Source organism: Nilaparvata lugens, chromosome 10, assembly GCF_014356525.2.
Source record: "Nilaparvata lugens isolate BPH chromosome 10, ASM1435652v1, whole genome shotgun sequence".
In the NCBI taxonomy this organism is placed as follows: domain Eukaryota; kingdom Metazoa; phylum Arthropoda; class Insecta; order Hemiptera; family Delphacidae; genus Nilaparvata; species Nilaparvata lugens.
In genome coordinates, this window is record NC_052513.1 from 29,007,714 (window position 1) to 29,026,019 (window position 18,306).

Below are 18,306 nucleotides of genomic sequence, written 5' to 3' on the forward strand. Positions count from 1 at the left end.
ATTTGTTGCCTTTCAAGACATTGCAGCAATCGGATCGTCGGGGTCAAAATTACAGACTAACACAGATACCTATAATTTGAGTTGAAAAAAATATTTCAATCTCAAATTGATAGTGCACAATTAAATCACAAGTCATTAGTTGAAGTAATGACTTTTAAAGTTCTTTCAGGAACAATGAAATATTCATTTATTTCGTACATAGGAGTTTTTAACAGGTGCACCGAAGAAACTCCTTGACAGGGATAGACCTAGCTGCTACTGGAGTTGTTGAGAAGTCTTGCATTAAGATTTAGATGTTCATTAATTTACATTCCTTACTCTACTCGGCCTTGTAAAAGATGCGTGCCCCAGGTGTCTAAGTTGTGGATGTCACTTCGAAATCAAGCTCTCCAAGCGAATCTGTGGCTTTTTTCTAATAATACAGTACTCTAGCGAATCCTTGATTTTTTAGTTATATGTAGATCTATATCACTGTCATGATTGATTCTGCATAAAAACGTACGACAGTGGTAAATCTGAGCCAGTAATTTATTCTAAAGGTATTATTTTGAAATAAGTACGAGAACGCTTCTAACACCCCAATGCTCTAGACTATACATACATCATAATTCCGGGAAGAATTAGAAATACGCAGTTTTCATATACCATTTTTGACACACGAAGCATAAGTTGTCTCAGTAAAAAGGTGACTCTTTTAAATGCGTCCCCAAGGTTATGTTGAAAGAAAAGAGAAGTTGTTTGGGTGAAAGTAATAATCATTATAATATTGTAATTGCATACAGATGAATTCATAAAATGAATTTATTTGAAAAACGAATAACAGTAATATCTTACAGCTCTAGACATGCCAAGGTTTCCTTTTATCAAAATACATTGTCAAGCTGAGAGTTTCAAGTCGCGGTACTTTCTCCATTGAGATTATTTTGGCTGGTTTTGGTGGTTTGATTTTTCTACCGAAACGGCCATCTTTCTTCTGAAATAATCCAGAACACGGCCTTATTCCGAGTTCTCGATTTGCCTGGGGCGTTCCCAGTGGCGTTTTTCCATGTTCTATGTTCGATACTCTCCCTGCAAGAACACAACATATACATTGATTTGCAAAGATCAGCTCGAATAGAAAAAAGTGACCACTATATATACTATATTTGTTTATAAAGGAAAAAAAACTACTGGGATAAAACGTTAAATTGGTGTTGTCAATAAGAGGAAGCTACAACAGAATATAATGTCACTCATTGATGGGTCTGACAATCCTTTCTATGAAGCAGAATCAGCCATACCATGCATGAGTTGAGGATTCTAACTCAAATTTTTAATATTTAAAAATCAACGGTAGAAACTACTATTTATCATCAACAATTAAGAATCGACGATATTGCTTGCAATTACATAGTTAGTATAGAATGATTGAATTGAATTTACTTCCAAATTTTTGAGATATGAATAACATAAATCAGTGGCGGCGCTTCCATGAGGGCCAAGTGGGCCGGGCCCATCCGAATGAAACAGTAAAGTACATTTTAAAATGCTTCAGGTTATGTGGTTAATATTTATTATTCAATAAAATGCGATATAAAGTAATTTTGAATTGTCAACTGGAGAAAACTCTCGTTGAAATACTATGCAAATCATCCGTGGTCATCGTAGAATACGTACGAGCTCAACGATGGCCACGAATCATTACGTAGCACATTGAAGGGCCCCAGAATTCAAGCCCTTCTAGCTCTCATAAGAACGTATTGGCAATGCAATGCAAGCCGGCGGCGCTGGACTGGCTGGGAGCAATGCATCGGTATACGGAGCAAGTGGGTCCGTTTGAGCTGGTCCATTGCACATTGATTCACACTATTCTCGCTTGGATTGCTGAGCGCTAGTACAGCTTTGTTTAGATCCCATCACGTGAATTGCATCCGAGTTGACAAACAAGTTGTTTTATCATTTTATAAAGTAATAAGTTAATACTTTTAGCTACTTTTGTGCTAACATTTGCATAGATTAATTAGTTTAGCAATAATCCAATTGTAGTGTCTACTTTGAAAAGTATTTTGGTGAGTTACATAATATGTTGTTTTAATTTAGTTTATAGACTATCTGCATAGACTGCATAGACTATCGACATAGACTACCTGCGAACATCTTGTAAAGTTGAATACGCTTTATAAAGTACCTCCACTTCCTAGCCCCACCACCAACAAGCGCCGCCACTGACATAAATCATAAATATTAACAGGAAAAAGTGAAACCAATAATATCATCTAATTCAAGAATACACTTTTTCTTCATCAAGACCAGTGGAGTCGGGTAGGTTGCATCAAAGAATATATGAATAAACTTTGCTTAAAGTAAGGTCATGAATTTAAACTCGAGTTGTCAAGATGAAGGTGATTGCGGATTCTCAGTTAAAACTGGATTAAATCCTGATTAAGTCTCATTTGTCAAATGTGGTTCATTTTGACATTAAACCACTAGCTGATTCAATTCAGTTTGGCTTACACTGTGCAAACGACAACGAACAGAACGGTCAGGCTGTTAACGTTTTGGGCAGCTAGTTGAAAATTTTACTGTAAAAACTTTCAAAATGTCCCTTCTCTACTCATTCGACATTAAGGCATTTCAATCATGATGCAACCAAATAAAAGGACTTTTAGGTTTGAACTAAAATTCAAAAATAGAATTTGGTTTAAAAAATTTATCACTCCTCGTGTTATGAATATGGAAGTCTCTTCTCACGTTGTTTTATTTGTCAAAATTTGCTTGTTAACCAAAGCACTCAAATATATACAATGATTATTGAAGATAGTCATTATTCTAGTAGACTAGGAGAGCGGTATACATCTACAGTGATCTAGGTAACCACTCGAGGTGATGATGCAGACTGCTCTCTTCTGCATTATAAAAACTTTTTGACATGCAGATGCATGACCCCGAAGCTGTAGCCCATAGTCAGGATGCTGTGAAAGATTGCATCATAATGAACAATCTGTGTAAAGATAGCAATTCGCAGAGTTACAATATATCAATTAACAGAGTTCACAAAACAAGTGATAGATGGCTACAATATTGGTTAGCCAATAAAACAAGGGATAGCGCGTGAAAACTGAAGGCGATGCTACTCACCAATCGTAGCCATATTTTCTCTAGGCAACGCAACTTCGGCCTTAGATGGTAGCTTGATAACTACTCTTTTGCCAATGGTTCGCTTGATGACGGCTGCGGTGCCAGCCGAGTGGCAATAAAAACCTCCTAGGCCAGGGTACCTCTCGATGTTGCTCACCACTGTCCCAATTGGAAGAGCACCGAGTGGATAGGCATCACCTTCATTCGCCATTACTGTCAACACAAAAACACACTTTTTTCAACAATATCAGAGAAAAATATTATGTATACCTTTCCTTTTAAAATGTTTATCATAGTTGTGCGAACTCACTGCCGGCGTACAAGTTGTTCTTTACCAGTAGTGCCTTATTGTGACTGATATTTATTTTATTAATTTGTAATTAGGCTCTACTTACCTAAGACAAATGAATTTGTATGTGAATGTATGATCTATTAAGAGCATAATCAAAAGAACTTTTTTTCGTCGGAATACTTATGATATCCGCAACAGAAATAATATGAATTTACTGTTTCAATAGTTCAATAGAAGATATAGTGAGGTCCACGTTATAATGACAGTATTTCATCAACTTTAGTTTTGCTATCCTTGTCTATCATTCGACATAGCCGGTGGTACTATCCTTTTCTAGGTCCACAACGATGACAATTATGTTTTTGACAGTGTAGACATATAATTAATTAATGCAGAGAATCGGTATTGCTATTCTTCTATCTTTATTCACTGCCATTATAACGTGGACCACACTAAATATATCTCGTGAAGTTAACAAAAACTACCATTAAATATCTGGTATTGCAGGTATTATAATGAATTCAAGACAATAGCTGAAAAGGTTTATTTTTATAGGAGACCTGGTAGTGTACTGGTACAAAGTATTGGTGCATTAGTAGTCAGTAAGCCAACTTGTATTCTTTTGGGTGTGATAAGTACATAGAGCATTAGTTTCTCATATTTGAAATCTACACAATGCGAGAAGAAAGAGTTTCAAGCCCGCACAAAGGCTATCATTAAATAATAAATATTTCTTTAACTATTGATTGTTTTTTGTACTTTTCATTTAAAAAGTATTTAATAACAATAGATAGATTATATATAATTTAATAACAGATAGTTCTTGAACTATATTGTTTTGTCATTTATACTTTTCATTTAAAAACTACCTATTGTATTTTCCTCTTTTCATAACTCAAATGTTAATATCAACAACATTTTGATAATTTGTTTTGCAGCTTTTTTGCTGTTTTTCTGTAATTCAGATAAATATGAAATATAATTTCATTAATACTGTAATAATAATAATAGGAAATTTATAGAAAGTAGTGATATGGTTTAAAATGTTTACAGTTCCGTGAAAGGCTTATTTCACGACGAAATAAAAACACACATATGTTGTCAAATTCTACAGTTTTATTTGGTACAGGACCATGGTTTTGTGACCACACAGGTCACATTTTCAAGCTTACCAAATATAACTATGTAGAATTTGACAACATATTTGTATTTTATTTCATCATGGAACGGTTCTTCAATATTAACAGTGACTCAGTCGAATTTTATTTCACGACAATGATAAAGATGAGTGAAACAAATTAATTATTTACTAGGATTTTTCGGGATGAACATGGAAGTCTTGATGAGATCTCCAGGCTGCATATTCTCTGTGGCAATGATCCACTTCATTCTATCGCCGCTGGCAACGAGCGCTATTTTAGCAGTCCGTTCAAAGACGTCTTGTATCAGCATCACCTTCTCGATTAAAGGAGGACTGTCATCCTTAGGGCCGACTCTTTTAGAATCGATCCAGTGGAACTTATACTTCAAACCACCTCCAAGACCTTTCACTACCACGTAGCCTGAAAAGAATTAATAATTTTTCAATGTTGTGCTTTATTCAACCAATACACACAATATTAGTGAGGTAATAATGACGTATCTATAAAACATCATAAATGCAGACGGTAACCTAGGTAAGTTGAGTCTGAAAAGTTAAATAGGTACCTTTTGTAATAAACTTTGCATGCCCAGTCATCCACAAATTGGTCTACCAGTTGAATTGTTTGCCTACTATACAGATAAACCTGTGATTTACATTCCGAGGTAAGTACGCTCGCACAGCAGACTGCAATGAATTGAAGATAGTTGTGGAATTAAATGAAAAAGACTAAGAAATTGTCTCATACTGATAAAAACTCGGTTTATCAGAGATTGGCAATGGTTTAATAACCGAAACCGGTATTTCTAAGTATCAATAAATCAGTGGTTTTTTGACAATTTCTTGGTCTTTTTCATTTAATATGAATAATTACCACAATATCAACTTCTCAACTACACAAAAAGGGAAAAATAGTTGTGGAAAATATTCTGACTAAATAATATAATTACTTTTCTTGGATTTTTATAACACTACCAATTTCATAAAATTAATGATTCGTTCTTCTAGACAGCTAGACTTTAAAAATAAGATTCAAGGTACGGCGCTCTTAGCATATGTGGAGTCCTCCATGGGCCTCTGTTGTTTTTGATCATGGTTAAATCAAATCAAAACCCATTTATTGCCAACAACAAGTAGTACAAGAATTATAGTTCACGTAATTTTTCAACTATAAGAAAATTCGTAAATTTACACTTTAAATCTCTAACAAATACGGTAAGTTTCTAAAGTTAAGTCGCAATTGATTAATCAAGTCAAATCAAAATCGTTTATTTATACTTGATAATAATAAAAAAAGATACAAACTTGGAAATTATAATTACATTAGAATAATAATACACAGTATTAAACTAAATAATACAATAAAAATAAGGAAGGTCGCCGCAAGGTTAAAAAAACCAGTGTGCAGAGGCTGAGTGTTTGGAAAAATCTAGATATTCTGAACTTTCAGGAAAACAGATAAAATAAATTAATTCAGTGAAAGGAAACAAGAAAAAACTGAAAGAAAAATTACTAAATTTGAAAAGAAACTTACTAAACTTAAAAAGAAATTATGTTGCCCTTTTCAGAAATAGAAAAGTTTCGTGCTAAGCCAATTACACCTCAATGCTGGATATCTGGAATGACATGGGTGACCTTGGCGGAATGATGTGCGCTTCTGAGAGGGCTGTTGCGGACTGATTTCAGGCAAATAAGTCCAGTCTTTCAATTTCATGGTCGGGAAAATTGTCTTTCCATGGTGAGAAGACCCAGAATATTAGATTATGTCCTCAGGTCAGGTGAGACCTATGACTTCCGCTCAGTGAAGTTCGACTTCAGTATGGATTGTAAGCTGTCCTGGGGTGATCACATACAGGTAGCCTGTGGTAGGTGAATTAGTGTGCTCCTCTTGCTTGGGAGCCTGAGAAGATGTATCCCAAAGGCCAAACTCCGCATGTGCTATCTTGCCTTTTTCCAAAGAGTAATGACATTTATAGTATCACGTTGTAGGGTGATGAATATGAGGAAAGGGAATAAAGCCAATAGTCCAATTAAGAGCCATCCGGATTTTATATGTGGCAAACCTTTTGGCACATTTTAGATCTCTCTTTCTAAGTAAGGGGATTCTCACTGTGTTTAATCTTTTGATTGATAGGTCAGTTAAGAGGACCCATACTATGCCTGCCAAGGATGATGTCCATGGCTACCAGAAACAGGCTGAGGCTGATTCTCCCATACCTTACTGTAGATTAGGCACTCTTGCCAAGTGCACTCTTACCGGCGATATCGCCGATTCCAAAGATGTAGATTGCTACTATATCACGCCTTTACTCCGCCCATACATAGATGTTTGACGTATAGGCCCACAGTGGGCCGATTGGAAAGCGACTTGGCGAAAGTGTATAAAAGCATAAGACAGTATTAAAGTTTATCATTGATACAATTGATGGAGAAAATTTATGTCCATTGTAAATTACCTAATAGGTACTAACTTATAAACTAAAAAAATGTTTTCGCCTACCATGCTAATAGTAAAAATACATGATGCATAAATAAGACTTACAGATAGGCTTTATAATTTCAAGTTGGCTAAAACTGAAAAATTGACATATTTTACCTGTTTCTGGGTCACGACCAGCAAGTCTGGTAACATCCAGAGGTCTCACAGTGTACTTTTCTGGATAGTGAACCTTTCTTCTGTACTGTCCGTCTGGTTTAGGACGTTCACGAACATAACTGTAGTTGGAGTTCACCAATGTCAGTTGACATCCTGTAGACTTTAAAACTCCATTGACAACTAAATTTGATGATAGCCTTTTGGAAATACAAGCTAATGCCATTATGTTTACAAAATAGTCCCCTTTAAAAATCTAATCATTTACCGAATACCGTATCAAAGACAAACACAAATATGTGTTTGCAAATTTATAACTTCGTAATCTTTACATAATATTATGAAAAAAAAATGATTTTGCACAAGCAAATCTACTTTGATAAAATAGTTAACAATTTTAAAGGATAATGAGAAGTAGATAAGCAGACGAGAAAAGTTTGAGGTTATAAAAAAATCTGCAGCTCAATCTGTTTAATGCCTCCTTCATTTCATCCTGGTTCAGGAACTATAGCAAAATGGATCCAATTATATTTTTCTGAAAAAATACTTTGAAAAAGTGACATTTTAGTTTTTATTGGAGTAAAAGTAAATTTTTTATTATAAAATCGAAATAATCTTATCTTACAAGATATTTCATCCTATTCCAAGGTTCCTTGTCCTTGATCAGCTGTGGTGTTGCATTTTGCATTATGTAGTTTTGTACTTTTGCAGAAAATGCAGTCTGCACCCTGCACAAATCAAAAGTGCATAGTCCCTCTTGAACAAACATGAAATAATAATTTTATTTGCTTAGGTTTTTCTTGGCCTAATTATTGTTGAATATCGTGGTTTACAAGTCTATAGCTTTACACATTATTCAATTTAATTCATCTCCCAATGGTTTGAGATTGTGGAAGAGTTGTATTACCTAAAAAATACCGTTTTTCAAACTGTCTAAATAGGTTAGATTACCATCCTGTTTAAAATTGAAATTGAAATTTAGTAATTTGAACATCTACTGTTGGCATTGGCGTTAGTTTTCAGAATTCTATGCTTGGTTCAAGAGATCATTGACTAACGTAGATTTTTATCTTCGGCACGTCGAGCTTCAACAAAATGAGGAGTAAGTAGTCTTAGTATTCAAAATAGGCCTATGTGCAAATTGTACTTGAGTAACTTATTGTTTCCTCATTTGCTATTTATATAAAATTAAATATCATTACAATGCTACCATTTATTTGGCTAAAATGCAATCGTTGGGCGAAAGCTGTTATATAAGTTATTTTATTAGAAATAACGTCTCAATTTTTAAATGAAAGAGGAGGAAAAATAAAGCAAGCTAGCCTATTTCAATATAATTTTAATATTGGAAATAGCCTAGATGTTTGAAAATTAAAATCAAGTAACGGCGACTTTCAATGATACTTTTAATTTGTAAATTTATTTATTTATATGTAGGCTAACATTATTGAAATAATTAATTGTTCTTCCCATTGTTCAACTTTATAGACTCCGATATGTAGGCCTGAATGTTTAATCTATTATTTACCAGAAAAAAGCAATTCGGATATTATCATCCAGCGGTCATTTGGAGCACTGTAGGTCACTCTTTGTCAGACTCGGGATTCTTACAGTTTTCAGCCAGTTTATCTTTGCTTCCCTGGTTGGTATTAGGAATACCAATCTGACAGGGAATCTGAGGGAGTTGCAGAGTGACTACTCACTATGAAATAGAAGTCATTGTTCCACGATGTAGGCAAAGTAAGGCTCAGAACTGTTATCCCAATATCTCTGTTAAAATGTTCAACATGCTACTTCCATCTGTGCGTCATTTGAGTGACAGTGAGTTTAAGTGGATACTCAAGTCCTGGCTGCGTGCCAGACCATTCTACTCCCTCAGTAAATTTTTCTGGAGTCTATAGTTGATATTTAGTGGCCATAACCGTGTTCAGCCATTCTATTCCAATATGTTTAGGCATATTGAATAGAATTTAATTGGTTTCAATTCCAACAGAAATAGTTCAAAATTGTTAGGCATAGTTATTCAAAATAATCTTAAATGTTAGTCACATATAAATTTGTTGCATGGCAGGCTGTCCAAGAGGTATATTTCTACTTAATCGTTTGAAATTTATTGTCGATTCTTATGTATTAAAAATTATTTTGCTCATGTGCATAGTCATTTAGCATATAGTATTAATGCCTGGGGAAATGATACTAATGTTACAAAACTGTTTGTTTTGCAAAAGCGAGCCGTTAGAATTATTGCTGGTGTTCCTAGTCGGTCTCATTGCAAACTATTTTTCAAGCATTATAAAATTTTGACAATTCATGCTATTTATGCGCTGGAATGTTTGTTATATATTAAAAAAAACTTAGCTTGTCTTGCTTTGAATACCTCTATTCATAGCCATCAAACAAGAAATGCCTCTTCTCTCAAACTGAATCAGTGTAATTATTCCTATACATTGAACTGTTTTATTGAATTTGGCACAAGACTTTATAATTACCTGCCAGATAGTCTTAAGTTTCACGATTTTGAATGCTTTAAAAGTAAAATAAAAACCTATCTTCTTGAAAAATATCCTTATAACAGGAATGAATTATTTTTGAATATTTGATGTGATATGTCTTTTATAGATATATTATATTTTATTATGTTGATCTCATTATTTATGTATTGTTCTCATATTTTTATATTTTATCATACTATGTTTCTATGACTTTGTTATACATTGTATCGATGTTCTCAACAATAGAATAATTTGAATTTGAATTTTCAATATTTGGCCTAACGTGACAGTGTTGTCAAAAACTTGTGTGAACTGTGCATTAAGTGTTTAGCCTATTCCTTTTTCTTCAGCTATGTTGTCCTTGTGTGCATCGAAATATTCACTCATGATGTAGAATGGGTTATTCTTCAGCCACGTCACTTTTTTAATTTTGAAGTCACTTCCTTGCAGATTGCTCACATTGACAGGTAGGTCGTTGAACAAGCGAATGGAAAAAATGGGGAAACAGTGTTTCTTGTTAATAGTTGTGCAGCGTGGAATATCTATTGCCGCAAACCTCCTTGTATTATGTAGGTGGGCTAAGATGCGATCCGTGCGGACTTGACTGCTCTCGGCGTCCTTGACATGCAGCAAACTGAACTAAGTATGTTGGCACTGGTTGTAGGATTCCCGCCCAGTGAGGATGCCCGCCCAGTCGAACAAACATGCAAACACAGTGCTCACCATACCCCACTCATGTGTGCACTCCAAGTGCCTTCTTCTGGAGCATCAGCACACTCTTGCAGCCCGCCGCATGTCCCCACAGTGAAAGTCCATAAAGAAGATGGGAATGGAAGAAGGCATGATAGACCATGATCAAGTCCTTCCGGCTGAGAAGGGTCCTCAATCTGCGCAAAAGATAGACCACCCGCGCCAGCCTGGAACAAAATCCCTCGATGTGACCCGCCCATGATAACCTCGAGTCAATGATGAAACCTAGGAGCTTCACATAAGCCTGGTTGGCAGAGTCAGCAAGTCCACTGACCAGTTTCATGGGTCTTTCCCTCATTTAGGCAGAGTCTATTTTCACTGTTTGGCACTACTAAAAACTATGTGCGTGTAATTCCGCCTGTTCTGCCGTCTGCTCCTTTGAGTAGATTGTGGAATCATATGCGAACATTAAGTCAGGTCCAATGAGTCCAAGGTCATTGATCGCGACCAGGAAGAGCAAAGGGCCCTGTGGCACGCCATGATCCACCCTAATGGGCTGGGAGAAAGCACCACCAATGGACATAACTTGTTTCCTTCCAGCTACGTAGGAGATGAGTGTCACCAAGACATCACCACACAGTCCAAAACTCTCAAGATTCTTCAGAAGGATCCCATGAGGTACACAATCAAAAGCCTTGCTTAGATCTGCTAGGACCAGATGCACATAATCCCTCCTCTCAAAGGCCTCAACAATCTGATGTAATGACGTACCCAGCGCACCTGGCTGGCTAATGGTCCTACGAATTGAAGATTGAAACTCCATTCTCAGCAGCATTACCTCAGTGAGCTCGGACCTCCATGGAATGAGAACAATAGACATTCAAAAATGAGGTGTTGCATAGTCTAAGCTTCACAGCATCTACACCGGGAGTTGAAAAGTTAGAGTTGTTTCCCCATGCTGTTGTCAGCTACTCACATTTTTACTAAACCTTTCCAAACTATTCTCTGCGGATGAACCTTCTTCTAGATGTTTGATCCTTACTTCTTTCCGATCTATTCTCTGACTTTCCAATTCCTCTGTGTTTTCTTTCTCTAAATCTTGGTAGATGATTGGCCAAATCTTTGGATACTTGAAGACACCTCTTGTGCAGATGGTTTATAATTTTATTACTTATACTGTTATTAGCATTACTTTAACAAATATGAATAGAAAGAATTTTATTCGTAAATTTTGCACAAGAAAATCATTTCTACATAATTATTACATGACTGAGTTTGCATTTACAGATATATTTAATTTAGTATCATGTTGTATCTTCAAATATTGTTTTCATGCTTACCTTATTGTCAAATGCGTTCTAATTGAATCTGGACATCTCTCAATCGTCCATTATTATTAGCTAAATGTATGCACCCAAAATTGAATCTCATCTTATAAACACTTCCTTAATTGCAGGTGAAAAGAAAGACAACAAAGCAAAATCAAATGAAGCTATCAACGTACTGTTGATACTATTATTCACGCTACTGTTGACAGTACCTCTATGGCTGGGGCATGTTGCCGTCTCCCGATTCTTCATTGAAGATTATGGTATGTAGTACAAAAACCTTTTCTAAATCATACTTTTTTCAAATTTATGATGTCTGACAATTGTCAATGTTATTTTGAAACAGCCAATGACATGTATTAATTAATAAATAAAGATAAGTAATACAGCACTTTTCTCAAATGGCTATTTTCATCCTGCTATAACACTATTCACAATAATTGTAAGTCAATTTGGAATAACTTGTGCTTTACAGTAATATAGCTTGCTTTTATATGTCTTTACTTATAGTTTCAAATTTGAATTTCAGAATCAATATCACCTGCAAGGTTATTGGCATCTATACTTATCCCTATCCTAGTTGCAACATACGGTCTTCGTAAGAACAGCCTCAGCATCAGCGGGGCAATTCTAGGTTTGTAACTTACTTAATTATCAATAAGTTATATGAAAACGTCACTATTTCAACAGAATATCTGTAGTTCTGTATTACATTAGGACAACAGGTGTGCAGAACGGGTCTGAGCGAGTCGGGAGAATTAGTTCTTATTGCGTTCATTACACTTGGGACACCAGCTGAGACACCAGATTGTGTCCCTCTCGAGAGACAGCTAGGGGCACCAAAATCTGGTGTCTCGTCATGCGTCCTTGTTTAATAAAGAGTCGAGTAACAACTAATACCCCGCGACTCGGTCTCACTCCTAGTATCTCAGCCTGGTGTCCCAATGTAAAATGAGCAATAGTTCTTCTTGGTGGAAGTGGAGAATATAAGGACTTTCAGTCAAAATTGCGTCTTTGAAGACCAAAGTTCGCCCTTTTTTGCACAAAAAGAGTCTTAGGTGTCTTTCCAAATATTTGTTCAATTTATGTTTCTGGTAAAAGTGTAGAATATAAGGATTTTGTTTTAGCCGAAATCGCATCTTTGAAAACCAAAGTTCGCCTTTTTTCTGCACAAAAAGAGTCATAGGTGTCTTTTTAAACATTTGATCAATTCATGTTCCTATTTACAATATTCTAGACTCAGATCAATCGATTTTCTAATTTGGTACGTTGATATTTGTTAGGTTTCCTAGTGGGGTTCATCCTCACACTGAGCAGCTACTTATTTTTCGCATGTCTTCTCACGTTCTTCATCACATCATCACGTGCTACTAAGTTTCGTAGTGAAAAGAAGAGGAAGTTTGAGAAGGATTTCAAGGAAGGTGAGATGTCAATATCAATTTTGTTTGCTTTCATCAATATAGTATACCTTTTAAAAGTCATCGAAACGACAAAATTATTATAAATATATTGCAATGTTGCAACAAACATTTATTTCTCTTGAATTTATTTTTCCATTAACTACTAGTAATGATCACTTTTCAATACTTGAATTACGACATAGCATTCTAGTTCTTATGATTAAAAGCTGTTCACTTCTACTCACATTTGTGGAGTGCTAAATTTTTTTAATGTTTCCATTCAAGATTATCAAATATTATTTTTATTCCAAATACCTGAAAGCTAATGGATTTTGTGAACTCAAAGTAAAATATACAGGGTATCTCACGAAAGGTGTAACAGCCGAAGACCATATATTCTACATTAAATTGGCAGCATAAAATGTCTAGTAAAATTTTCTTATATCGACCTTAGTTTTCGAGATATATAGATTTTTCGATATTTTTGAAAAAAGTTGATAACTAGAAAACTATCAATCAAATTCTGATTCCAAGGACATGGTTGGAAAGAAGAAGATATTTCCAATAAGATTCATACAATTTTTTCCTTTATTTCACGTTTTTGAACTTCGAGTGTTCAAACTGTTTGAAATTGAGCTTTGAACTCGACGAATGTACTTTTTTCAAGTTTGAACGCTCATAAAAAGTCCAAAAACGTCAAACAAATGAACGAATTTAATAATTCTTATTGGAAATTTCTTCCTCTTTCCAATCATGTCCTTGGAATTAGATTTTAACTGATAGTTTTCTAGTTATTGACGTTTTTCAAAAATATCGAAAAATCGATACATCTCGAAAACTAAGGTCGATATAAGAAAATTTTACTGGCCATTTTTTGTTCCGAACTCAATGTAGAATCCATGGTCTGCGGCACCATGGAAGGTTACACCTTCCGTGGGACACTCTGTATAATGTCATTAATTTATTTGAATTTTTAACTCAGCAAAATTCTATGTTCATCCCACTAGCCAATATTAGTGGGTTTGTATCCAGGATAGGCGTTATTTGATAGTGAGTCCATAGTAATCATATAAACACCCAAAATAATTGGTCTATTTTATTTTCTCATGTTAAGAAATTTTGAATGTAATTGTACAGGTGGCCAACGAAACTGGTTACAAGTTCTGTGCAACAGTGGGATGGCGACACAGTATGCTCTGCTCTACATACTGGATGCTGGTGTCGGAGAGTACTCCATCGACTTTGACACCAACTACAGAGCTTCCTGGCTTGCTATTGGAATTCTGAGTATGTAACTGCTTTCCCTTTAGAAATTATTGGGGTCTTGTTCAATACATCTTTGCACTCGTTTCATGAATCTTATTATTTATAATCAAATTTTGTTTTGCCGGAAACAGAATATCCATGAATATCATTTCAATTCTTCAAGTTCAACTCCACGTAGACTATGAGTGTTAATAGGCCAGCTTCAATTTTGGGTCAAAACATAGTAAAGTGGCGAAGGTAGAGGGTATCAGATGGGGTAGCTAGAATTGTTGAAATAATGCATGTATCTAAATGTCTTCGCTTCCTTCTACCCTTCTACCTTCGCAAATATACAGGTGTTTCAGAAGTAGTGTCAAACATTCTAGGGTATTGTTCATGGATGATAGGAGACTACAAATGTCGTATTTGAAGTGTCCAAAACTTAGCGGTTATCCTTATCTTATAGCTGATATTTTGTTTTTTTTCACTTTGGAATTTTTATCTCAAGAACGAAATATTGTATTGATCTAAAATCTGGCATGAATATTTATGCTATAAAGACTAAAGACTCAAGTTTAAAAATAAAATAAAAAAAATTCGATGTAAATTTTCAAAATGGCAGCCATTTAGATTTTTTTATTGCAAATTTCACAAAAACCGTTCTCTTTACAAAAAAATTACTTTTTGATTTTAAATCATAATGAGATCTTTAAAAAACATATAGAGAATTAAAATTGTTGCCAAAACTCTACAATCCATATATCATAACTATAGAAATTTATAAATAATTGTTTTTTGTAGATCAGTGTTTCCTTCTAATTAGATGATAAAGTGTTTTCTCATTCAGTTTATTGGTCGATACGGGTATCAAACATATCCGATGATATTTCATGCATCCATAATTGTTGTAAACTTGCTATAGTTTTCTCATATTCAATTTCAACTCGTGGCTGGAGCGTAAGGCTTCTCTTATTGTTTAAAACATTAATGTTTTGTATTTTTCTTGTTTTTTGGCAATAATATTGTAAATGTCTAGTGTATAGATTTCTTATTGTTAGGTAGCAATGAAAAGTAAAGTACAGTACTTGTATGAATTGGATAGCAGCAGAAAGAAACACTTTGAATAAATTATGAGGTTTTCTGTAGTTTATTGTGTATCTTGTATTTATTTTCCATAGACTATTTTGGTATTTTGAATCTATGTATTTTGCTTATTTCGAAGTTGATTCATCATAATTAATCGGTTTCAAGTTTTCTTTTAGCAACCTAAATTTGTAATCTTCAATTACAGGTGCGTTTGCATGCTGCAATGGAGATACATGGGCGTCGGAACTGGCTCCAGTGCTTTCAAATGAGAATCCCAGGCTGATAACATCTTGGAAAAAGGTTCCCAAAGGCAAGTGACTCAATAAAATTGCTTGATCTTTTTTGTTTCTTTATTTATAAAATAGAATTATAATAACCTTTTTTGAAATTAATAAAATAATAGATTAAAAATACAAAAATTAAATTTTTCTATAATTCTATTTTGTAAATAAAAATAAGTGAAACACTTATTGACATGGGCTACTTTTAAATTAATAAAACAAAATAAATCTTATAGCACCCTTTATTTTTTTAAAAAAAAACGTTAAAATAGTTGAACAACTAGTTTCGGTTTACACCATCTTCAGGTTATAAAATTTTTTTATTTTTTAAAATTATAATAGTTGTTCAACTATTTTAACGTTTTTTTTTTTGAAATAAAGGGTGCTATAAGATTTTTTTTTATTAAAAATAAGTAGCTCTGAATTCATACATTAAAAAAATTGCTTGATATTTTTAACTTCCTGGAAAAATGTTCCCAAAGGTAAATGACTCAATAAAATTACAGAGTAGGCTTTTTCGAAAAGAAGGCTTCTCTGATTGGTTATGTTTAATTTTTTGTGCATTAATTATCCTTTTGTGCAATTGGACGTTGATCTTCTATATTTTTACTTGGTCGCTGATGTAGGTCGCTGTAAGTGTGAAAAGGGAATTTTAAGGTGTGAAAATATAATTTTTGCATTGTCCAGGTACAAACGGGGGCGTGACAGTGGCCGGCCTGGCACTGAGCCTGGTGGGAGGCCTGGCAGTGGGCGTGGCGTTCTACGCGGCGCTCGTCTACACGGTCGACCCAATAGTCTTGGCGCGCAGTCCGCCTCAGTGGCCCTGTGTGCTGTGGGCCGCTTTCGCCGGATTATTCGGCAGCATTGTCGATTCCCTGCTCGGTGCTACACTACAGTTCTCTGGTATTCATTTCAAACTCCACCAACTTCATTCATAAAAACATTCACTTGATTTCCATACACCATTGACAGTTATAGATAGATAGATCATTGCCTTTATTTATCACACTTTAAAATATCACAAGTGTTGTTGGCGAAGTTGAGGCAATAAGACCCCCCTCTTATTCCTAACCCAAAGTGAAAGAGACCGGTAGTGAAAATATAATTTCTATGAGTTTTGATTGGACTGTTCCCACTCAGCACGGTCTAGCGAGTATGAATAATCTCATTTGAACGTATGGGAATAATATTGTATCACTGTCGCTGGTGTGTGGGAATCCAGCTTCATGGTTAATTTTCGTCTAAGCGTTAGGATTCGACGACTACTTCAGACTCTTATGGGAGTGTTCACACGCCCGCAGTCTGCGAAAGTGTGAATACTCCCATACCCGCCAAAAGTATTCTTCCATAGGTGTCGAATCATTACGCATAAACGAAACCTCAACTTCAGCTAGCCATATTTTGTCTAGAAATATTTGAATAGCTATTTCCTTCGTTGCCAATATTTGCTGTGTGAAGAACTCTTCAGAGAATTTAATTGCATTTATCTTGAGTTCCGTTTAATACTACTGTGCCATGTAGTATTTATAAATGAGCACAAAACAATGTTATTTAAAAGAGCACTTTATTTTTTATTGTTATTATTATCACAGATATTAGTTTAGAGATTTTCAGACTTTCTAGAATTAAAATGTTTTGAGAAAAATGCTATTTAATCCACTGCATATGAATCACTGTTATTAGACTTCCACTGGAGATCATTGCTATTGATAGAATATGGAAACTATTTCATATATCGAGTATAATATATCATACCAGTACCTACTATTATTAATTTCAAATTATTACTCATGTATTCTGTAGTATTTATATTTTGGAAAAGTGTCTGTTCACCAACTAAACATTTCCAAACAACATAATATGTAATCATATTTCATTCATATAATACATCAATATTAAATGATACAGTTTGTCTTTTATATAGTTTCTTTGCTTAGAGTTTTTTGTTTTTCAGGATTCGAATCCCATACGAAAATGGTTGTGGAGCATGCTGGGCCCGGAATAAAACGCATCAGCGGACGAATGCTATTGGATAACCACAGCGTCAATCTGCTCTCCTCAGTGATCACAGCTCTAGTCGTGCCCAAGTTGGCTCACTGGTTTTGGCCTTAATCAGTTCCTTTCAGTTCTCTGCTTATAGCATAGCTTTAAAAGTGGATGATCTCTGTCAACAACTATCATTCCCTTATTTTTCATACCATTGAAATACTACTTTGCATGTATTTTTATCATCGTGTGAGTCACAGATCTGTGCAATTCGACAAACGAAAGCAATATTTATTCAATTGATAATATAGACATTACTAATATACAATGATTGGGAGAGGACAACAGGCTAAGCAAAAAACTGTCTCTCCCGAACTTTGTTTAATGAAAAGTCTTGAAAAAATAGGGTATATAGTCAAGTGTGGATCTACCTCATCAATTATCATTGCCTTTTAACAATTTGTGGATCGCCAACTCTTGAAAAAAGACTGACTGTATGTATATTTTTCTATTTGTGCTGTTATTTATTCATAATGGTGTGATTGTGTTTGACCATTGATAGTGCAATGTACTGTCCAATTTAGCAATAATGTATGTTTATTATAAATTTATTGTTAAATCTTTCATGGTGCAAACTTTATGGATGTAGGTAGAT

At 34.7% G+C, this 18,306-nt stretch overlaps 2 protein-coding genes across 2 annotated transcripts; one reads left to right on the forward strand and one right to left on the reverse strand.

The window, feature by feature from the left end:
• Nucleotides 1-733: 733 nt before the first annotated feature.
• Nucleotides 734-7,864, reverse strand: LOC111064185 (39S ribosomal protein L2, mitochondrial). The gene is made up of 4 exons (XM_022351876.2): nucleotides 7,147-7,864; nucleotides 4,720-4,971; nucleotides 3,118-3,330; nucleotides 734-1,068 (listed from the first exon to the last, which is right to left on the reverse strand). The coding sequence occupies exons 1-4, from the start codon at nucleotides 7,367-7,369 to the stop codon at nucleotides 839-841; spliced, it is 918 nt and encodes a 305-aa protein (XP_022207568.2). The 5' UTR covers nucleotides 7,370-7,864; the 3' UTR covers nucleotides 734-838.
• LOC111064184 (transmembrane protein 19) lies at nucleotides 7,843-17,887 on the forward strand. The gene is made up of 8 exons (XM_022351875.2): nucleotides 7,843-8,245; nucleotides 11,782-11,916; nucleotides 12,183-12,287; nucleotides 12,937-13,074; nucleotides 14,191-14,340; nucleotides 15,590-15,694; nucleotides 16,353-16,568; nucleotides 17,620-17,887. The coding sequence occupies exons 1-8, from the start codon at nucleotides 8,239-8,241 to the stop codon at nucleotides 17,775-17,777; spliced, it is 1,014 nt and encodes a 337-aa protein (XP_022207567.1). The 5' UTR covers nucleotides 7,843-8,238; the 3' UTR covers nucleotides 17,778-17,887.
• Nucleotides 17,888-18,306: the final 419 nt, after the last annotated feature.